The sequence below is a fragment of the Puma concolor genome, chromosome A1 (genome assembly GCF_028749965.1).
Source record: "Puma concolor isolate L17-30 chromosome A1, mPumCon1.1.hap2, whole genome shotgun sequence".
Classification (NCBI taxonomy): domain Eukaryota; kingdom Metazoa; phylum Chordata; class Mammalia; order Carnivora; family Felidae; genus Puma; species Puma concolor.
Genome location: NC_141667.1, coordinates 62,063,466 through 62,087,970, shown reverse-complemented (window position 1 = coordinate 62,087,970; position 24,505 = coordinate 62,063,466). Strand labels below are relative to the sequence as shown.

Below are 24,505 nucleotides of genomic sequence, written 5' to 3'. Positions count from 1 at the left end.
CTCCCCCCCCCCCCCAAAAAAAGAGGCCAGTAATATAAAATAAATCATTAGGATGAGTATAGAATTAAGTTTAAAAATCATTATTTTATTCTTACTCAGCGTTAAATCTAAATTAAGGATGCAGTTCTGGGTGTTACACTAAAACTACCACCACCACCACCACCATGAAAAACAAGCAAGAAAAGACAAAGGAAGCTAGAAGAGGTGAGGGGCTGAAAAAGAAAATCATCACAGGGATCAAGTAGCCTGAACAGGAAAGAGATTCTTTGGCTTGTAAACACGAAAACAATGGAGATAAGCTACCTATAGATAAACTAAGCTACCGATAGATAAACACATGTAGGATGCATGTAGATAGGAATTATGTTCACCAAATCCTGGTGTACAGGAACTAAGGAGATAGTCTCAAAGTGTTAGAGGGTTAGTCTGAAGCCAAATGGAGGGAATTATTTCTTTACCAAATAACCCGGGCCAGCTTCGCGGATGTCCATGCTATGCATTTACACAGTGTTCTATGCTTAGAAGGGCCAGTGTTTGCTTCAATGCTGTGTTGGTGAGGTCTTGAAAAAAAAGTTTTTTTAAGATTTTATTTTTAAAAAATCTCTACACCTAACATGGGGCTCGAATTTACAACCCTAAGATCAAGAGTCACGTGCTCCCGCACTGAGGCAGCCAGGTGCCCTGAAATTCTTAACAGCTTAGGAACAAGGCACCCCACATTTTCATTTTGTGTGGGGCCCTGTGAATTATGAAGATGGTTTTGCAATAGTACAGAGAAGTTATTCGTCCTAAGAATTGTAGTTAACAGTATCAACAGGGTAAAATGAATTTGGATAAATTCATGAATTAATGTAGGACCCTGTTATGGTGCCTGTTTTTCAAAAGCTAAAGATATTTTGGGTTTTCTTTGAAGATGATGTAGTAAGGGCAACTACCAATAGAGGGCCTAATAGAAAATGAAATTTCCTTTCTCATTATTATCTACCTGAAACCCAAAGTGAGACATGTCACTGCTATAAATTTGAGTGAACAATGAATTGAAGTAGAAATATTGATCAATTATTCTTCAAGGGAAGAAAAACTTGAAATACTGATTAATAAACAGAATTTTAGATGAAATTTAACACTTTCCTCCGTCTTTCTCAGCATTTAAAATAAGTTTATTTCATGGCTTTGTATGACCCTTCTCTCCCCAGTCTTCCCAGCCACTTCCTTGTCCTAATCACTTGAAAAATCTTATCCCTTCCCCGGTTGGAAACTAGAATTTATGACTGGAAGGTATTTTATTTTACTTTTTTATTTTTTTTTCATGTTTATTTATTTTTGAGGGAGAGAGACAGAGCGCGAGCACAGGAGGGGCAGGGAGAGGGAGACACAGAATTCAAAGCAGGCTCCAGGCTCTGAGCTGTCATCACAGAGCCCTACACGGGGCTCGAACTCATGAACCACAAGATCATGAACTGTGAGATCATGACCTGAACTAAAGCCGGATGCTTAACCTACTGAGCCACCCAGGTGCCCCATGACTGGAAAGTATTTTAAAGAGGAAAAAGGATCCATAAGTATGAGACCTGGATGTGGAAGACTGCCCTAGGACAGAGCCATTTCAACTCTGTGCATGTTAAATAAAGCTATTTAGAATCTGGAATTTCTTGAAATTTAGTCTTGGAAAGTTAAAGAATATATTAAAAAGTTACTCGGATATATTTGCTGAGTGTAATATATATGCCTCATGTAACGAATCGGATAGGAAAACACAAATTTTCCCTCAAAAGGGCCACTGATTTTAAAATTACAGTAGTTTTACTAATTTGGAAAGCTTCAAATTTGGCAAACAGAAACTTTGGGGTAAAATGCAACAGACTCTCCAGTTAAAATCCGGGGACTTAATGAAATTGTCTCCTCATATACATTATTATTTAAGGAACTAGCCTATCTCTAAAAATGTCAAGTCTGACTTTCCCTAGTGAAGACAGAGTCCTGTAGAGAAATACCTGACTTTCTTATTTGGGACATGCAGTTCAAGTTTCCAATTATCTTAAAGCACAAGTTCTCATAGCATGGTTCCTAAGCCACCAGCATCACTGGAAACTTGCTGAAAATGCAAATTCTCAGGCCTAACACCTCCTAAAACATACACTCTAGGGGTGGGGTCCGGCAATTTGTATTCTAACAAGAACTCTAGCGATTCTGATCATCCCTAAAGTTTGAGACTACTGCCTTGAGGCAAGTAAACATGAGCCTGTTTACACTTCCTAAAAATGAGGATCTTTTGTGATTTAAATTTCCAAGCAAGCAGTCAGATACAAGAATACTAAAGTTCATAGACTGGCCTTGTGAACCATAAACAAACACTGAGTAGCATTCACTCTGAAGATGATAAAAACAGAAAAAACAAAACAAAAAAATATCTAAAGACATGCCATTAGAAAATAATCAGGAACATTTAAAAACTTCATAGTAAGATGCTTTTCCGTTATTCCGTACTAGTATTTTAAACACAGATATTTTGAATATTAATATATAAATAGGTTTCCATTAATAGAGGCCCGTTGGTGATGATTTTTATCTTGGATAAGTGTTTCTAGTGCTGAAGAGTGCCAGCTGATTTTTAACACAAATATAATGTACTGCTTTAAAATCAGGACTTAAAAACATATTATAATAAAGAAACCGATTGGAAACAACAAAACATGCATTAGGTAACCAGCAACTGCACTGAAATAGATATAGCACTCACATATTCCATTATGTAAATGAATTCAAAGATATTTCATGACTGATCAGCTAGAAGGGACATAATGATTTATAATTCAAATAACTGAGCACTGAAATCAAATTGAACTAATATATATTTCTAAATATGGAAACCTGAAATAATTGTTAAAAAATATAAATCAATGTACCCAAGTTGAAATCATTTGCATCCCTTGGTTTAAATGTTATAGCTTTTAAGTTTTATCTAATAAGTTTTCTGAAAATATGATTTTTTATTAACTTCGAGAAGTGTTCAAAAGCAATAAACATCTTATGAAACAAAAGGTTATAATTTTAGAATTAAAGAATATATAAGAGATATAAGGTGATAGGAAAAGCATCTTACTTAAATATTGGATAGAAATAAATTAGGCATTATGCACATTATACCAAAAAGAATACAAATCAAATTAATTTTATATTAGATTTCAATTCCAACCTAAAAAACAGGGTAAATCTAAACAATAGATACGTGCTGTAAAATAACACAGGCTTCTTTTCAGATAACGTGCTCTCAAAGTAATTCATTGTGAAAAGGCCAGAGTTTGCAAGACTAGGAAGTACTTATAAACCACTTCATATGTTAGAAATAAAGAGTATTTCAGCATTATTATTAAAAAAAAAAAATACAGGTTGAGTTTTTTTTTTTAATAAGAAAAAATACATATCTTAAAAAGCCAAAATGACCACTGGAATTGGGTTGTACATCACTTTCCAGTAAAAAGGAAAAACAGCCTGGACAGGTGTAATTTATCATTTTTCTGATTTAATATCAAAGAAATATATTAAAATAATAAAAAGAATCCTGAAATCCTCAAAATTTGTAGTGATAAATAGCCCTCCCTGTCTTTATTGCATTATACCTACTAACAGAAATATTGCATGGTGGATTTTGCCAGACAAGGACGATTATTTTCCAATAAAAAGTTGCATATTAAATTCCAGCACAAAAGTGGGTGTCTAATACTTTGGAAATCTTTTATGGTTTCCCAAGGAACACAATTTTAAACTTAACTAATACAAACATATTCCTGCAGTGAGCCTACATTAAAGATTTCTACCCAATGCCACTGATTTTCAGAATGCTGTCCTCATATTTAAATTTCAGCTAATATTGGTGGTTAACTAAACCAACACTTATTTTTCACAAGTCCTGTATGTTTGATAGCTAACATACAAAAGACAATCTACACGCTTCTCTCTCATTGGTAGAAACAGGACAATAGTATCAACTATAATCTAATGAGAAAGGATGATTCTAGTTAGATTTAAGAAATCTGCTAAAGATAGAAACCCAAACATTTAATGCATAATGGGAAATCTTATTTTGGAGTAAATAAGATGTTGATTTGTTGGCGGCAATAATCCAAGAAGTGGTAAAAACACTTATATAATTTTCTTCCTATTCCTCCTTTGTGCCTCTTAACTAATCAAAATAATATTCTTTTCAATTGAAGAATACTGAAGCTATAGTATTTACTCTCAGGAATTCAATTTTTATAAGGTAATATTTTTAGAACATTTCGACCTTCTTAAAATTAGTTACATGCTTTCTTTTAAAATAAGAACTCCCTGAAAATTATGAAAAATCACAGACTAAGACACATGCGGTTGTATACTTTCTTATGTATCCACTTATTAACCTGGATGGGTATAAACATAACTTTAACTAGTTAGGAATCTATATATCCATATAAATTCAATTGTGACTGAATAAATACTTGATAGTAGGTAGCTAATATAAATCTGTCAAAAACACACATTTAAATATAAGGCTAAATGAAAGGTTTTTTATTAAAAAAAAACAAAACAAACCTGCAACATTATAAGCAAGGAAAACACCTGGCCAATAGAATGTACCTGTTGGGGTGTTTCTATACATTACTAGATATACAGTAAAAAGGATATCCAACAGAAAGATCATTTAGGAACTGAAGAGTCCTTGAAATCACAGGCTCACATCTTCCCCAGTATTTAAGATTTGTAACGCTAAATATGAAAACAAAGTTTTTAGTTGTAAGTAAGGTATTTGGTTGTACAGGGAGAACATGAAAATACACATATATGTATGTTAAGTTACATGACCTAAACCCGAAATATCTCACGAAGTTGAAAAACAGGTTTAAATACCACTAGAACATTTTCTATTCTACTTTTTTTAATGGCATAATCAAAATTATATCCTATCAATATACAATGAACACTGCTCCCCAAATGGTACATAATTCCATACAGTTAGTTTTGTACATTGAAAAAACTGTCTAAGTGTTTCACAGAAGAAGTATCAAGTTTGTATGTAAAACAAGCATATTAGGGAATGACAGCAGGAGTTACAAAGGAAGTCAAATAGAGGCTCACAGTTACTGCCAAGAAATGAACCATCAAACTTGTGGCTCCAAAGCTCACTTCTTATGATCATGATTGTTTGTGTAGCTTTGTTCTCTGCAAGCAACACAGTGCTATCTATCTGTTACACAGATGTAGTGGGTTGCCAACTGGAGGCATACAAGTTGAGACTAAATGTACAAAATTCTGTCTATGACTAGAAACTCGTTAATTCTGCTAACAAATTATAAGGATGATTTAAGGGAATTTTCCATGAGTAGGTTTTTGAGAGCCATTAAGTTCCTGCTGGAATCAATGAATGCCCTGTCTTAAGGCAATCAAACCCCTCCCAATGATTCCAGTTTGCAATAATCTCTTCAGATGCTCTTTGAAATTGGGTATTTTCTTTCTAATTAAAAGCAAAAATGCTGCCCAATTGTCTTGAAGAGTCAAAGTCTATAAACATCTTAAAACCACGTTTTGATGGGGCATACTGCAGTGGTATGGATTCCTTGACAAATAAGAATGTCTTTAGGGTGGTGAATTTTAAATATGTGAAATTAAGTTTCAATTAAGAACAATGCTACCATTCTAAGAATTAACACATAATTTTTAAGTCTTTTATTAAAGATTAATACTTATTAAGAGATTTAAACACAGCAAAAGTATCCATTACATTCAAAGCAACCACAACAAAAGAAAAATCCAAGAACTCACATTTTCGTCATGAATGTTTCTAGAACATGGTTGTCATCTGTTATTCCTAAAACTTCTGACATACGGGCATATACCTGGATGAAAACATTTCATTGTTAAAAGCTTTATCATTAACATAGATTTTCAAAAGACTATTCAAACTGAACAAATGGAAGATTTAAAGCATTGCTGCATCCACAGTGAAGTAGGGTGTCGGTAGGGAGAGCAAATGAAGGATTTAGAGAAAAAAATTATACTTTAAAAATTTACTCTCTTTTTCTTCCAGGAAGTACCTCTCTCATTTTGAAATACATACCCACCCACACACACCCACACTCACAGACTCATTTTATTCCCAGCACACCACATAATTTTCTTTCTCAAACTGGTAAACCAACCCTTTCTCAAAGATGGGCGTTATGTATACAAAGGGCTGAGAAGTGGAGTGTCTCAATAAACAAAACATTTAAAAAATTTCCATCTATGCCAGGTATCAGCAAACCATCAAACAATTCAGGATTATGTCAGGCAGTTATAAAAATAAGGATTTCAAAAATAAGAGGAAGTTAAAGAATTTATAAACATTCTCCTCAAAAATCTTTCAATTAAGCTCCCCCCAATACAGAGATAGGTCTTACTTTCCATGCTGAAACGGAAATCCCAGGCTCAGAGATTCTCTGTTGAATACATCAGGGCCTGGGGAATCCATTAAGCTCCCAATTAGGGAGTGTTGGTGGCAGAGTTTGGGGTGCAACATTTCAGTCCCAACCTAAGCCACATTGAGCTTATAAACATATCCCACTTCAAGTGGGAAAATGCCACCAGCAGCCAATGGAATATTCCCTAATAGCCTGGCAAAGCTGAGAGGTGGGTTGACACCTCCATACTCCCTGATGCTCTGGTGTGATTCCAGGTTATCCCTGCCAGACACCAGCTGTATGGGATTTCTCTTCTGTGATTTGATCCCCTGTGATTGTGTTCTCTCACTTTCTCCCGCTCCGCCTATTTCTTATGGTATGGCATGGCAACTTAGCTTTCACTCCCTATGCCTTTTGCTTTTCACATGTGAACACCAGCTTCATACACTACCACAGGTCATGAAGGTGAATTACAGGGTTATACAAGGGAGGAAGGCTGTTCACTGCAGAGATCTCGTATCTGGATTTTAAACACCATTCAAAGCAGAAGCTTGTGTTCTGGGCTTTCATCCTAAGCCCTATAACCAGAAGCTGCTCAGGCCAGTGGGAGAGAGAGGAAAAGGTGGGGGGCAAGTGGAGAGGGCAAGAGAAGGAAAGAAGGGTAGAGGGGAAAAGGTGGGGGAGAGAAAAAGGAAAACTGAGATTCACATTCCTGTAGCCCCTTCTGCTAATTTCTGAGCCCTACAGAAAAGCATTTCAATTACTGTATCTATGATTTTGCTCATGAGAGGAGGCCTTCATCTCTTATAGGATTGAAGCTATCACTGTGTTTGTAAGATGTTTAGGGGGAAGAGGGAGCTAGGGAGAAAAACTCCCAGGGAAGTTAGTCACCACCAGTCCTCAAAGATCAGAAATGTTTACGCACAGAGAAGGCTCAAAGGAAGAATGGTATGTAGAAAGGGAAGTTTCCCTTATCTCAGCATGATCCTAACCCTCTCTTATGGATGGAAGTAAATTGGGTCCCTTAGAAAACCTGTATTGACATGATTAATGGCACACAAGGCCCTTCACAACTTGGCCCCAACATACCTCATCTTCTACTATTTCCCTCCATCTGAAGCCACAATGAAATACTGATGGATCACCGAGGCTTCTCACGCAATTTCAGATTTCTAGGAGTTCGTGTACTGCTCATTCTGCCTGAATTAGCTTTCTTTTTCCTCTCCCCTTGATTCCCATTCAAAAGTCATCTCCTCTGCATTCTTCTCTGCTGTCCCAGGGAGATCACTCTCCTTTATGCTCCCACAGTGTCTGGTCCATTCCTCTCTCGTGGTGTTTTTCACGCCTGTAATTGTTCGGGTGTCCATTTTCCCCACTACATTGTATTGTATTTTTGTAAAATCAAGGTTTTACATTTTCAAGACTTTATAAGTGCTATGTTTTTTATGGCATAGCTGAAAATTAATCTAATTTTGATTTTATCCATGCAACATTGAATAATAAAAACATAATAACTAAAATGTGATTTTAAACCTTTAAGACTGTTTAAAAATCTTTTTTTTTTTTTTTTTTTTTTTTTCCAATTGGTCCTTCTTACAGGGAAGTTTCTGTGGTGTCCCTGGCATTCAAGGAAGGGGGAAGCTGGGCAGGCAGGTCTGTTGTGTTCTGCTGTCAAAACAGCTTCTCCGAGTATCAGATTTGACCCAATAAGATACTAGAAAAAACAGTCAACATTGACACATGGCAGTGCTTTAATCCACAATTATCCTTGTAACTTGCACCATTCCTTTTATCATCCATTAGCTTTGATTCCCATTATCCCATCTAGAACTGTGTCAACGCTTCTGTCCCTAGGGATTTCTCTCCACTCCTAGGATCTGACAGTCAAGCTTGAGTACTAAACAGGATCATTACCTCTTAAATCCACTTATCTGATCTACTGAATAGTAAATTGAAAAGCTCATTAAGAGCAACAATCTGATTTGTTTTCACGTGTGACAGGGTCATTTAAAATCAATGTATGATTACTGCATTTCTTTTAAAAGACTGTCTCACATTTTCCAAGGCACCTTACCATTCAGAGAGCATGCAGATAATATGAAAATGTCTTTAAACATTTGAATTCAATTATACCACAGACATATACAATTTGGGAGTGGGAAACAGTCTGTCCAGTGAGGAAACATCTTTGAGAATGTTTATGACAAAGCACAAATCAATGAAGGCTTTCTACAGAAAACATTCTAACACAATATTTAGGGATTTTCAACATTTTCTAAAACTTCTATCACTTCGCCAAAAAAATTTTCATTCACAGCAAGAAGAACCTACATCACAATACTCATTTTAAGGAAGGATACTGAAGCTGGCATAGGAGTGCAGGAAGGGAAAAAGTCCTCCCTTGAAGTTCACAGATTCCCAACTTTTTAAAATTTCAGGATCAATTAAGGTAATTAGATCATAATGAAAAATAAGCAGAAATCTAAGAAACAAGAGATGAAGCCCATGTGTGTTGTCCATCCTTCTCTGAGGGTTACAATGAAGTTGAAAATGGCTATGCTTTTGGTTATGCTGGTTTCACATACCCAGACATGCACACATTATAACCTTGTTTTTGCCTGGCCACCTGTGCCTTCCTTCTGCTCCTTCTTTTTTAATATGCTTGTATTTCTCTATTAGACGATAAGCTCCCTGAGGACAGAAATGATGTTCTTTTATCTCCCATGCTTAATGTTTGACAAACGTTTGTTAAATGAATAAAAAGAGCATAATGATAAAGTGCACATATTGGCGGACTCCATTTCATTCACAATTTTTTTTTTTTAACAAAATCAAAACAACCCATAAGAGGCATGGCTTTTGCACAGAACTTTTTCTCTTTAAAAATAATATACCCCAAATTCCACTCACCAGAAGTAACCCTGGTTAAATATCGTTATTTAAAAAAGCGTGGTGTTAATGCTTAAATAATGTTTCTGGAAGAAGCTCTCCCTGCAGTGAGAAGAGCTCTCCTCCGGTGATACTGTGAGCAACCACCATTGCCAGCCTGTCAGTGGCACTTCTCAGATGACACAATAGAATATGATCTTGGTGTAGTATTAATTTTCCGTGTGCATATGTGTTTCCTCCACTATTTCAAGCACGTGCTGCCTGAGGGCAGGGAAGATACTTCTTTCTTCTACCATCTCCAGAAGTAATTAGGATACTGCCTTGGCAAACTTAGCAATGTAGAAAAAATATGGGCTTTGGTCCCAAACATATCTGGATTTGAATTCTGGATTTGCCACTAACTAGGTGTAACTTAAAGTCTCTGGATCTTGATTTTCTATCTGTAAAACGGGAATAATAATAATAATAATAATAATAATAACAATAATAAAACCTACTTTATGGCTTTTGGGAAGATTAAAGATGATCCCTAATACAGAGCTTGGTATTTAGTAGTTACTCATCAAATGCTGCTTCTCTTTCTACTCCTTCTTATGGACCTTTTCTCATAGTAGGTGCTAAAAACTGTCAGCTAATATCTGTTCAAGAAAAGGCTCGTTACAGAAAAAACAACAGGAAAGTAAGAAGGTGTTTATCTTGAAGATTTTCACACTGCACAGATAAAGTTAAAGCAAACAAAACCTTAAATTTATATCAGTGTTGAAATCTTTATATTCAATTAACACACTCTCATCATGGTCAGAAATGGCATTCATTAAAGGCATAAAGCTTCAAAATTTCATGCTACAAAACGGATTTTTTTCCCTACTTCCACATAGTTGTTATCTTACAAGCCAGAAAAATTACCTATTTTAACCACTCATCCATCTCTCTAGCTCTTGAAATACAGGAGGTTGTTAGAAATGTAAGGAATTATCACTATTATGGATTTGAGAAGACATGCTCCTAAAAAACTGTTTTGATATGTTTGTTTTCTCATCTCTGTTTATTTTACTATGAAGGTTCTTTTCAACTTCAGAAAAGAGCATTTAGGTATGTACACAACGCTTCGACAATCCATACATTCTCTAACTCCTCAACTAACCAAATGACAAATATTGCCTGTGCACATGCAGGTAGCTTAAGTGATCTTATATCTGGCTTTTTAAAAGGGAAGCCAGACAAGATAAGAAAACCAGACAAGGAATAAGCATACAAATAACAGTAAGATTTTGAGTTGTAAATTTAATTTAATAAAGAATAAAAGCATGGGCTGTGATAATTTTTTAAATTGCTTTCTTTTTCCAATCCTCATTCTTAGTCTTGGGTATGTGCAGTGTTGTCTCTTAACATTCTGGTTATAACTTTGAAGAAACTAATTATGTCAATCCTTAAATTTGAAGTAGATTACAGAACTGGGAAACCCAGAATATTAGTTCCTAAAGGTTGTATGGATATATAATGACAGTCACAGAAATTCAATAACAGCCCTCTATGAAATGTACTCAAAAGCACCACATGAAACAAATTAAAAAGAACAATGAATCTCTCATTCTGTGCAAATAAGAAAATAAGAGAAAACACTGGTTCTATAGGTTTTCATAACAGTTGTTATAATGAATTAAGATTTTGGATAATGAATCTTCAGAAAATTACAGTAAGTTAATACCCCTAGGCCTTCCATAAATGTTTAAGATGTTATAACTTCTCAAAGAGCTTTTGTAAGCAGGCTCAATGCAGAAAATTAGCAGTGCTGTGGAAATCAACAATAAAGTATTCTGCCATCAGATAATATACTTTCCTGAACCAATTTATTCCCCCCAAATTCATTTACTAATACAAAATTGATACCATGAAATTTTTAAAAACCCTGATAATTGTTGTAAATTCTAAAGTATTGTTTCAATGTGCTGAAATGATTCATCAAGATTTTTAACCAGTTGTAATTTAGTAAAACAAAATCTGTCACCAGAAAGGATCCAATATAGTGAAAACATTAACACCCCTTAGGAAAAGAGTTCTGGAACTTAATGTGAACTCACTTATTGTGCATGAGAAACCAATTTTCGTATTTTTGTCTTAGTCTTCAAGTGTCCCTGACATCAATGCAGTACTTTCTACAAAACAGACCCGTTGGAGTGCAAGGTGGGAGAGGGAGGAGAAGGCGAGGTATGAGAGGGAATAGAGGATTTAATGACTTGGATCTAAACCGTTTGGAACTAAAGATACTGAGGTCTTTCATGAATGCTTAAGGCAGAAAAAAAAAAAAAAAACAACCATGATCATCACAATTAACATGACACATGAAGAGATTTAATGGTACAAATATCATTGCTTCATGTTAAACATACAAACTTAGTGCTACTGAATAGATCCACGCTAATCTCGGTGGACTAATTTTTCCCTCATATCATTTAAAATTGCACCACAAAATAAGGACCAAAATTAGGTGAAAAAAATCTTTTGCCAGAATTTAATTTTAAAATCATAACTTATGTTGGAAACCAAGTGGTAAAAGGTTAGAATTCTGCTTGCCTCATTCAGTGGAATACAGAATGGCAACTGATAAAAGCTGGCTATGGAAGTACAAAATAAATATGAAATGTTAAGTGTTTATTTCAATTAGAATATCTGAACCCACCATCTGTGGTGGCCATCTTGCTAAGGGGACACGTACCTAACAAATCTCTTAAGAGGCATTCCCAATCTGCTTGAATAAGCTATTGTATAAGAAAACTTGGAGCGACCACTTTGGCCTCACATTTCCTTCGCTCCACATCCTGTGGCACAAAGCATGAACTCAGCAGGCTGGGGTGCTGGGCTGCCTGCTGCCTTGTGATAATCCCCTCTCCCAGTAGGGGCCTCCACTGATGCATGGCTAAGAACATGCTTCCTCTTTTGCTTGCACCCCAGTGGGGTATCCATTCCTAACTTGGGCCCAAATCCAGACTGCGAAGGAAGGGCTCCAGATGCTGCCAGAGATATTTTTGGATTGGTTTCTAAACAATCATTTATTTGAAAGAGGAGTACAGGTACAGTGTGAAGACCAGCAATACTGGTTAATTTTGGAGAGATTCTTTCCCTCCCCCTCCCCAACCAGATCTAAGGTCTAACTACCACCTGTTCAACAGAAGCTGGCTGTTTGCCTCACTTTCCTTCAGGGAGCCACTGACTAAGGATCTCCACCAGCATGAACCTAATGTCTCCCGACAGGCCTTCACTAGCCAAGAGGGACCCGGGTCGAGTGCACCAGTTATTGGTCACAGGATACACAGCCCATAGAAAGACTCCTGCGGTGCAACCAGCTGAAAGCCAACTAGAGAAGATGGGGAGTGTACATTTGTCCTGACACAGCTTTGCTCCTGCTGGCTGCCAGCTCACTCCATGTCTGCGGCCAAGCTTCTGTTAGACTAGTCTTCTGTGGCTAAAACCATGGTAAAGCACGGGGTAAATATATTATCTTCCCAAGCTCATACAATAAGAAGCTAACCATGGCTAGGGCACAAGGCTACTAGAAGGCAGCTTGATTGATTCTGGTGGAAGGTTTTGAGACCATGTATTTCAGGCATTTTGTTTGTAATTCTGTGCAATAGCAAATTTGTACCATGATTAGACCTTGGAGCAAAGAAGTTGATGCTGGATGTAGTTCTGTGCAAGGGTGATGGTGGAAGTGGGGAACTGGGAAATAAAAGATTTTTTTTTACCATAATCCCCTATATCTCTCAAAGATGTCCACCAGAAACATATTCTGGCGTAAGGGATACATGTACTATAGATACCGTTCAGTAACAGATGCTATTCAAGGGAGCCCTAAGAAAACTTTCTCCTTTCAGGTATGAATGATTGGTTAGAATTGGCCACTTCAGAAATGTTGTAATCAAGAAACCTAGGCTGCTTCCACACTGTGCAATCACACTAAACTGAGTCTTTGCAGTTGATCCTGCTTACTGGCTGACTACTGAACATTTGGTTATAGACCATGCATACTATAGGGTTACATAGTGCATAAACAGGGAGCCAAGAAGGCACCTCTACACTTATCACTGTGAGCATGTACCTGTTTTAGGAATAAGAGCCTGAGGCTGTGGTGAGACAAGCATAAAGACTGGTGATCCACCACAACAACCAGCAACTCAACTCACCTTCACTAATTTCCAAGCCTTCTCTGGAACTCGGGACACATCACTCCTCAGGCGTACAACCTAAAAAGCACAGAGTTTAGGGACCTGGCACCTGACGTTAGGGATTAGGGAAGAGCAGGAGGCCCTCCCGACTTCAGATAGAGAGTGAAAATGTGGTTCAGGATCTTTGTGGCTGTCACTTAAAATATTCCTGGGACTTTGATTTTATCCTGGAAGCCTTGAGCAAAGACAATGGTGAAGTGCTGTTCAGAGTCTGGATGTGGTTATATGGATTACACCATGGGTTTGCTTCCATGGAATAATTCAAAAAACCAGTTATTAAAGGATAGCCCTAGAAAAGAACAAATTATAAATAATACCTGACAGAACTATTTTCAAGAATCTCTTAGTAGTGTTGTTTCTCATGAGGCACTCTCATTATGCAAGTGTGGCAACTGGGGCTAATGATTTAAGTAGGCCAAGTCACCTTTTCATAGGTAAAAGTATATTTTTAATAAATGGAACTCATTTCTATAGTCATTCAAAGGGTAAGTAAATCATACAGGCTTCTACCACTTAATCTAGTTCTTGCACACACTCTCCCCCAAATCCTCTAAAAACACAACTTATTATAGTTATAGTAGGTATTAAGTAAGACTTTACCAGGTCCTCATCTCCACTTCTAACATCTTTATTTTCATTCACACGTGTTACCTATTCATATTTCATTTCTGCCTCCACACTGCCTCTCTGAAACCTGTCCCACTTTCTGCATCCAAAACAACTTCTGTACCTTCCTCCTAAGAGATACTCAACTCTCTGGGAAGAGTGACCTGACATAAAGAGTAGAGGAATAATGGCCCATGGAATGAAAAAGGGGGTGTCATATGTATATTTTTATTGCTCTGTCAAATCAGCTATTTTCACTTTTCATTATATTCTCAAATTTTACTCAAAAATGTTCCTACAATCTTTTTTGCCTTTCAATTTCTGTCCCTCATACTAGCCTCGTTAGTGAAAACTTGAACCTACCCCAAATGCAAGCAATCAGAGTTCACCTTCTGGTGGCCTGTTAATGCCTTCAAACTCTAATTTCTGGTTTCTCTGGGCAGGCAATGCCTGGGGCAATAGGATAAGTCCTGCTCCCATTTTAGTTTTCCTATTGAACACTTCTCCATGTTGACCATCAGCTAAAACATATGCAACACCTCAACCGGTGGACCAAGACAATTGGCAGTTGCCCAGGAAGTATATCTTTTTCTCAGTAAGACGACAGGAAATGGGCAAGTTAACTGTGTATGTATTTTCAGTGACGTCACCTTGGAGGAAACAGAATATTTGTGCAGTGTAATACACACAGGGTTCTGGGTGAGGTTCTGCTACTTGCTAGCCTAGCACAGTACCTGGGAGATAACAGGTATTCAATAAATATTTTCATTTAATGAATCAACCCAATAATCCTAGTTAAATTATTTAGCCTCTCAGAGTCTCAGCTTCTTCAGCTGTAAAGTGGAAAAAATAATAACACAACGAATAATATCATGAATTAAGAGGCAGTCTAGTGAAATGATTAGGACCTAGTCTGAAGCCCAAGGTTAGCCATTGGGCTGGCCATTTACTAGGTGATTTTGATCAAATTCCTTACCCTCCAAATTTCCGTTTTCTCAAATATAAAATGAGGATGATAGTAGGTCTAATTTATGAAAATTTTTAGAGGATTTGAGTAGTTAATTCATGCAAAGTACTTCGAACAGTCCTGGCACAGAATAAAATTTCCATGAGTGTTAACTGTTATTATTATTGTCATATCATGCTATATGATATATATAGCACTGCCAGCACAATGTCAGAAACACTTGGAAAGTTTTTAGCATATAGTAAGCACCAAATAAACACTAGCTATTAGCCCTTAGAACCGGTGGTCAGTAGGGGTCCCTGGGTGGCTCATAAGTGTCCAACTTTGGCTCGAGTCATGATCTTCCTGCTCTGCTTGTGGGTTTGAGCCTCGTTTTGGGCTCTGTGCTGACAGCTCAGAGCCTGGAGCCTGCTTTGGATTCTGTGTCTCCCTCTCACTGCCAGTCCCCTGCTCAAGCTTTGTCTCTCTCTCTCTCTCTCTCTCTCTCTCTCAAATAAACATTGAAAAAAATTTTAAAAAGAACAGGTGGTCAGTAAATGCTCACTATTATTAAATAATATATAGACAAATATTAGTCTGACATTAAGACTATGAGGCATGCAACAAGAGGACAGTCCCTTTTCTTTGTGCTTTATCTGGATTAGATGCTGCAAAGTAGATACATGTTCCAAGTTGGTATGTGTGTAGCCTTAGTAATGGTTACAGAGTGATCAGAGGGGAGAGAGCCCTAATGGAAGGCAGCTTAACTCCTACACTTCTATCTTCTATCTTCTGGGAGGAGGAACAGGAAAAGCAGAGGGAAAGGAGAGAGGAGGAAAACAGAATGCTCTGTGGCAACAGAGTTCACCTCAGTTCTGGATTTCAAATCCCTCATCTTCCTTTTCTGAGTCATCCCAAGTTCTTGTTTCCTATTTCTGGGCTAAATTCCCAACTCACTGGATAAGTAGAGATGATTTACACCCCTGGGGCCAATAAATTATCAGAGTTTTCCCAATTCAGATCAGTGAGTCCATCCAATTCTCCAAGTTTTGCTTGATAAATTGATGCACAGAGAGAAAAGGTTCCAGAACACCATCGTTAGAGTTTTAAATTATCAAGAGTCTTTGTGTGGCAGGCTCAGTAAGAACTGAAAGGGGCTGCTTTCATACATGAATATAATATTGGTCTCTGACACTAGACTATGGGGTGAATTGCTTCTTATATAATAGGATGGATTATATCAAGTATCTAGGATCTAGAACTTGCTTAGTTCTCTTGTGACTGATGGCTATCCAGTACCAAAGGTCTAATCTGTGGTTGCAGAGATGAGTTTTTTCCCTTGGGAAATAAAACAGCAAAGATGGGGATGGAATTTGTGATGTTTGTTTTGTCAATCATCATTACACTTAAAACTGATCATGCCTGGATGCATGCCTCTAGACACATACATAGGCAATGTGATACAGTGGAAAGCAAACTTGGGTTTAGAGTAAGATGATTTGGTCAAAGCCAGGGTATCTCACTGAACAAGTTTTTAACCTTCCTGAAATCTCTTTCATATTCTGTGAAATGAAGATAATTATACCTACTAAATAGGACATTGCTGAGAAGACTAGATGAGAAAATGTAATGAATAACTCCACAAAGTGGTTAAGCACAGAAGTAGAAACCCAACACAGGTTAGAGAAAGGTTGAAGATAAAACATATTCTCAAATGGTATTTCCTAGGCATTTCTCATTCTACATTACCTAAAAATACAGAATTTGTAACCTATAGCATGGACAATGTTTTAATACCCAGTGCCTAGAACTTCAGCAATTTTAAGAATGGTAGGGTTGGAAAGTATTAAGGCAGCTACACCTGCTGGGGAGTGTGGTAGTACAGCCCATGTCTCACACATGCAAATGGTCAGAAAAAAAAGCACAGTTGAGAACTCAGACCATCAAGCAAGAAAAGATTTCTAATGACTCAGGAAAGCGGGCCAAAAGGGAGTGTGGAAGGAAGTGGTCGGGAACACTTAGAGACAGGAAAGGACAATAAGTGGTTGAAGGCTGAAAAGAAAGGGTTAAAATAAAAGTTGAGAATTGCAATTCTCAGCAAATGTAAAGACACTAGTGTACTAAGGTGTTCTGCACATTTCAGCATTGTCTATCGTTTTGCAATTTTCCTCATCAAATGGTGTGGGAGAGATTGTCCACAGAAACGCATTTCCAATTTTGTAACGGAAGTTGATCAGAAAATGTAATTCACACTGAAGAAAGTTGTTTCAAAGCCAACTTTGCTTAAACACATCTATTCAGTAAAGCAAAGGATAGTGGCACTGGGGAGCCATGCAGGCCTAGGGGAAAACAAAATCTCAATAAGTATGCCAAATGTGTTTTATATTTCAAGATTCCTTCAACAGAGACATTATGGGGAGATAAAAATTAGGAAAACACTGAACTTAACTAATTCAAAATGTTGAGAAAATATTTTGCATTTATGTTTTATAACCAAGTGCTTTTCCCACATTTGTCCCAAGGCAGCAGATGAAGCACTATATTCACCATTGCTAATACTAGCAATTGGAACATGCTCTTTGGCAAGGCAGAAATAAGATAATTGTTCAACATAGGCTGGCTTTTCAGAAATACTGGAAGCATTGCCTGTAATTATAGACATCTGTCACTGCTAGCCACTCAGTACTAACCCTGACATCAATATACAACCATAGCACTAAACTGCCTGCAGGCATAGCAATGGAGACCAGATACGCTAGGCAGGCAATCATCTGCTTCATCCACACTATCTGTCAAAGGTTCCCAACCACAAATAGCTCTTACATTTTGTATCCTTAGGATAATATGTTGATTTATTTTAGATTCTCTAATATTTACAGTCTGGGCCATCTACTAAAATAAAGAAACAAAACTTATGGCTAATGGAGGCAGTTACTGTTCACAGTCATCATAAAAGGTCATAGCTCAACCCTCAAATGTTAAAAATTGATGGCAGCTTTAACCATGTGCTATCATACAGATGTTTCCTTTTGTAGAGGCAATTATTTTCAATAGCAATTCAAAATGGTAAATACAATCTTTCATCAGCAAGTATGTTGCCACCCCAGTCTAATGGAAACGCTCATATTTTAAAGCTTTTTTTGAAAAAGTAAAGATAGGTTCAATGTTGGGTATTGAAGAATACAGATTGCCAGTCTGGGTTTAGCTGTACATATAGTACCGTATCTGCCAACAGTTTTTACATATACAAATGATGTGATATCTGAAAAGCAGGAAATGATACTGCAGGATAAAACACTTGGTTAATGAAGGAGTCAACTGACATACAATCTTGCTAGGTGTTAAGCTTACTGAAATATACATGTGCGTGTACATTCATATTTTTAAAAGCCCAAAGACACACTGTAGTTTTACATGCTACTCTCTTTTTTTCTATTAAGCAGCCAGAGAAGCAAGCTGAAAATTTTAGACATTTAGACTAATTAGGAATAAGCACTCACAATTATCATAATGTGTTCCTAAAAACACAGATATTTCTTGGTCTGATCACAACAGCCTATGCTGAAGAAAAACTATTAATTACTGACAGACAGTTAGCTTACAAGTGAGCTGCATCTTAAAAACCTCTTTTAAAATACAATTGCTAAATGCCTTACAGTGCTGTAATGTGAGACAGGTTCAAATCTTATTACTTCACTGAAATTAAAACCTAAGTTTTAATACTGTTCAAGTCGAACAATGATTCCACACTTTATTGCTTTTGAAATCCCTTGATGATCATAGGAAAAAATGCCCCCGAGAAAAAAAGACTGTTTTCGATAAACAGAAAATACAGTTTGCACTCTTAGCCTCTTTGTCATCACAAAAAAAGGATTTAATGCCAATTCTTTAAAAAAAGACTTTTTTTCCACAAAATGTGCACCTTGTGTGCCATTTGTAAAATCAGTTCACTTTCTTTTATTTATTACTGCAGCGCGGCAAGGCAATAAAGAAGCTACCGATAGCTAATAAATTACATGCCTTTTAAAACAATTCTCTTGCTACAGAAACATGTAACTACAAAGGTTTACATTTACATGGTACACCACATGAAATGTCTATATTTGTGTCCTATTAACCATTTTGGCAAATTGCGGACTTTTACCAAATAGCTGGTAGAGAAAAAGGCAAAGTGATTCACGTATGCCGACACGATATAAAATAAAAAGCCTTTCCAGTAAACTACTCTTACACTACCTGCACTTCCGAAAAATCTTCCAAAATTTACTGAAACACATGCTTTGATAAATCATTTTATGCATCAAAAAATATTCAAAGGTGTTCTAATCAGGGTTAATTTAAACTTTACTCAGTGAACAGTGAGACCTAAAGTACTTTTTTCCCCCTGATTTATTTTCCTAGTATCATGCAGTCTTTTAAAAATCATAGCTCCTAGCAGTTACTTAGAATAAATTATAAAAAGCAAGATCATTGTTAGAATAAATTATAAAAAGCAAGATCATAGGATGTAAGGCAAAAATGCCCCAAATCTATTCCTTGACATATTTTGTATTTTTAAGACACAAAACTTGGTTATTTATTTATTTAATAAATGTTCGTATCAAAGATGTCTTGCTTAGTTATAACCTTTCTTTTAAAACAGTATTATCTTCACATATCTACAAGCACTAACTAAAAGCCTTACTTTATCAAAGTAAGCTGTTTATTTGGTCTTTCTGTCTTATCTATGAACAAATGAATCCTGAAATATCTGTACTCCAATTCTAGGATTAAATTGTTAAATTAATCAGGGTATTTGCTTAATGCTCGCATCCTCCACTCTCATGATGAACATGTATTTATGAGGTAGTGTACTGTCTTTTATTATTAATTTCCTCCATTTCCTGTAATAGCTATCATAGCTGTGGCTTTTTTTGGTTTCATACCTACAAATTTCAACTTTGTTCAATTATGCATGATGAACAATGCTTCAATTTCCAAAGCACAAACAACTTTGTTCCTTTTCATATTTACTTTGAGATAATAGTCTACTGTACAAATGAATAAAAATTCTGTATTCTGTAGCACTCCATTCAGATCTACTTCCCCCACCTTGCTTTGGAAATTAGCTTGATTATGATGATAAACAATCAGGAATATGTGGGAGGTATACCGTTTTTGAAGAGTTCAATGAAATAATTTTTTTTCACCTTCACAGATTTTTTTAAAGGGGAATTATTACCATCGTGATGATATTCTGCAAACCATGTATCTATACATGCAGAGAATCCTAGTATATTTCCCAATTTATCTTTCGCTCCTTTTTCATAGTAAATACTCCTGTTTTGAAATCATGACCTTTATCCATACTGTAGCTGATTTAAAATGGTAAAATTCTCAATTAGCAACCAAGAAAAATAGGTGATAAAACAACTACTTTCTCTATGGCCCTCATCTTCTTCCCTTATCTCATTAACAGAATTTATTTTAAATATTTAATTACTTGGATTATCTTCTTTTTGGCCAAGAGAAGGCTCATTCATTGTATTGTCTCTCTTGGATCATTAAGAACGTGCATTCAAAGGACAGGTATCATGAACCCCATTTTTTTACATGGGGAAAATCAAATAGCGTCAGGAGACAGCTCAAGATTACACAGTAAAATGACCTCTTATTCACAGGTCTCACTATTTGACAACACTGCTCCCTAGCTATTGGGAAAAATATGTATTCACAGACATTTATTCTGGTAAATCCAAATTCAACTTTCTATCGAGTGCTATTTCAACATATGTAAGATAATCCTGACTTACCTCTGGCACCGATATGACAGAGTAGAACTAGTGGGTAGTTCTTGGTGCCGACAGAGAGGGGAAGGGAATTCATTTGTTTTACTATCACCTTCTTAGAAGCATGCAGCATTTACTTTGACATCAACCTCCTTGATTTGGCAAACAATCTGAAGTGTATTGATATTTACATTTCTTGGTCTTGTTTTGCAATCTTGAGTGGGAAAGTGGGAAACATAAAGCTGGACTTTTCTGGCATCTCTTTGCACCAATATGTAACCAGTTGTATTTTACTTACCTGTTTATGTCATACACAGAACTGAATGATGCTAAAAGGAGCCTTGAGTATTGCCCAGAAATCCTTCCAGGACTTGTCCAAGATGATATTAGGTGACTTCCTTTATGTTCCCACTGTTCTTGGGCATATCAGTCATGGGCCTCATCATACCGAATAATGATTGCCTGTCAGCTTTGTCTGTGTCCTCCGCCAGCCTGTGAGGGCAGGGCTATCTGTCCCTAGTCATATTGTGTTCTGATGTTTAGCACGTAGTAGGCAATTACACATACACTTGACCCTCCAACAACAAGGGTTTGAACTGCACAGGTCCACTTACAAGCGGATTTTTTACAGTATGGTACTATAAATATATTTTCTCTAATTACGATTTTCTTAAGAATATTTTCTTTTCTCTAGATTTACTTACAATACATATAAAATTCAAAATATGTGTGAATCTACTGTTTATGTTACTGGTAAGGCTTCTGGTCAAAAGTAGGTTATTAGCAGTAAAATTATGGGGGACTTGAAAGTTAAACTTGAGGGGCGCCTGGGTGGCGCAGTCGGTTAAGCGTCCGACTTCAGCCAGGTCACGATCTCGCGGTCCGTGAGTTCGAGCCCCGCGTCAGGCTCTGGGCTGATGGCTCGGAGCCTGGAGCCTGTTTCCGATTCTGTGTCTCCCTCTCTCTCTGCCCCTTCCCCGTTCATGCTCTGTCTCTCTCTGTCCCAAAAATAAATAAACGTTGAAAGTTAAACCTGAGTTTTTGACAGTGTAAAGGGGTTGGCACCCTTAATACCCTGTTGTTCAAGGGTTAACTGTATTTGTAATTCCAGTGTGTTTTTTTCCAACACCAAGCAGTTCTCCAATTCTCAGTGGGAACTGATTGGATGTCTCCAAAATTTAACTCCATTCTGACACTATCTACTTTCAAATAGTATCAGATCTCACAGGTTAAGGACTCAGTCCCACAAAACTGCCCCTAACTCAGACACCAACTGAAAGTCCAGATTGTCATCTGTGCTTCTGACTGGGTAGCTACAGATTGAAGGTTCTAATGACCCCCTCTTCGGGTTTGATTAATTTGCTAGAGTAGGCCATAGAACTCAGAGAAACATTTTACTTGCTTATTGGTTTATTATAAAAGGATGTACCTCAGGAGCATCCAGATGGAAGAGATACTTGGGGCAAGGTACGGGGGAAGGGGTGCGGAGTTTCCATGTTCTCTGAGCCACTATCCTCAAATCTCTATGTTCACCAACTCAGAAGCTTTCTGAACCACATCCCTTTGGCTTTTTACGGAGGCTTCGTTACCTAGGCATGGGTGATTAAGTCACCGGCCCTTGGTGACTGAACTCAAACTCCACCCTTTCTCCTTTTCCCAGAGTCCTGGGAGTGGGACTGAAAGTACCAACGCTCTAATCACATGGTTGAGTCCCCCTGGCAAGCAGCCCCCATCCTTAGATGCTTTTCTAAAGTCACCTCTTTAACATAAACTCACATGTTGGTAAAAGGGGTTTGTTAAGAATATCAAGACACCTTTACTGGCTCTTATCACTTAGGAAATTCCAACGGTTTGAGGAGCTCTGTGCCTGAAAAGGGGACAAAGACCAAACATATATTTCTTATTATAAACCAATTTGATTATAAATCAAATTGTAAGTATTTGATTAATGAATGAAAGAATACAAGAGTGGCACTGATTCAGCCCCAAATAACATTGTTACAGCTACTAGAAAAATCCTTTCCTTTTTTACAATCCTTAAAAACTGAACATTGTCTGGTTTCAGTCCACTATATCCTAAATAAAACACTGCTCTCATTAACAACATTTACTTCAGAAAAATAACTAGGATCAGAATAAAATTTCTCTGCTTTCGTTGCAATGAAATTTGACGATCTCACCTTATCTAATCCACAATCAATCAATAAGAAAATAGTTGATGATCTAGCACTGTCTTAATTGTATTGACAAATATAAGATATATAGACGACATTGACTCTGCCTTCAAGATTTTAAACATAAAGCACAAAACAAAGAAGCAAGATTGGGAATTACAGTTCATCATTTAATAGATTTAGAGTTAATCAGACCTAAAGGTCAAATCTTGTACATGTAACTTCCTACCACTGTATTCTTAGCCAAGTTATTTCATGGTAGAACTAGGGTTAAGAACCCTAGTTCATCATAAGATTAGTTTGAGGTTTATAAGATGTATTGCATGTAAAAGCTTATCATCACAGCGCCTGGCAGATAACAAACAATAAATGACTGTTAACATTGTCATTATTATTATTTAACTAAGTTTTAATGAATATGACCCAGGTATTAAGAACTGCAAGAATGATACTTGAATAGAACATTGAAGAATGGGGTGGGGGGAGGCAAGAACACTGAAGAATGGTGATGGGGTTGGGGAGGGGGAGGGGTGGGGAAGAAGGAAAAAGAGAACAAAACAATTTAAGATAAAGATGGTGAGAGTCAGCCTGATAGAGTGGAGCTATTGGAGCTAAAATTGGCTAGTAGATGGGGCTAGATGATGGAGGATCTTAGAAGCCAAGGAGTGATGGCTTGATGTGGGCAAAGAGTCTTTTGAGTGGGAGGAGGCCTCTGATGAAAGTGGTGTTTAAGATTTGTCCAACTACAGTAAGTATGATGGACCACAGCCAGACAGGTCAAGGCTTTACCCTTCTTGGACCCTTTGTTGTCTCTAATACCATGCATTCCCTCTCTTTGATATTCCAGCTTTTACTTAATTTTTTTTTTTTTCAACGTTTATTTATTTTCGGGACAGAGAGAGACAGAGCATGAACGGGGGAGGGGCAGAGAGAGAGGGAGACACAGAATCGGAAACAGGCTCCAGGCTCTGAGCCACCAGCCCAGAGCCTGACGCGGGGCTCGAACTCACGGACCGCGAGATCGTGACCTGGCTGAAGTCGGACGCTTAACCGACTGCGCCACCCAGGCACCCCCCAGCTTTTATTTATACACTACTCTTTAGTTTTTCATTTTCCTAATTCTTTATTTTCAGTTAGAAATTTCTGTTCTCCACATCCTTCAACTGACAGTGTTTTCCCTCCATCCTCATACACCCAGTTTCTCGGGGGAGGCTTATCTGTTTATATAAGATTTTAATTAAATATGTACCAAAATATGGGGCGCCTGGGTGGCTCAGTCGATTAAGCGTCTAACTCTTGGTTTCAGCTCAGGTCATGAGCTCGCAGTTCATGAGTTCGAGCCGCATGTTGAGCCCCACATAGAGCTCTGTGCTGACAGGTCAGAGCCTGGTACTTGCTTCAGATTCTGTGTCTCTCTCCTTCTCTGCCCTTCCCCTGTTCATGCTCTCTCTCTCTCCCTATCTTTCAAAAATAAACATTAAAA

General features: G+C 37.2%; 1 protein-coding gene across 3 annotated transcripts in view; it reads right to left on the bottom strand.

The window, feature by feature from the left end:
* Positions 1 to 24,505, bottom strand: part of RANBP17 (RAN binding protein 17) — a 340,310-nt gene that overhangs the window by 92,199 nt on the left and 223,606 nt on the right. For 2 of the 3 annotated variants that reach the window (XM_086714573.1, XM_086714706.1), the window contains 3 exons: positions 13,487 to 13,546; positions 5,800 to 5,873; positions 4,666 to 4,746 (listed from right to left, as the gene is read on the bottom strand). In XM_086714573.1, the coding sequence (XP_086570699.1) occupies positions 4,666 to 4,746; positions 5,800 to 5,873; positions 13,487 to 13,546 (215 nt within the window). The remainder of the gene's footprint in view (positions 1 to 4,665; positions 4,747 to 5,799; positions 5,874 to 13,486; positions 13,547 to 24,505) is intronic. The other variant, XM_025923706.2, reaches the window with a different exon arrangement.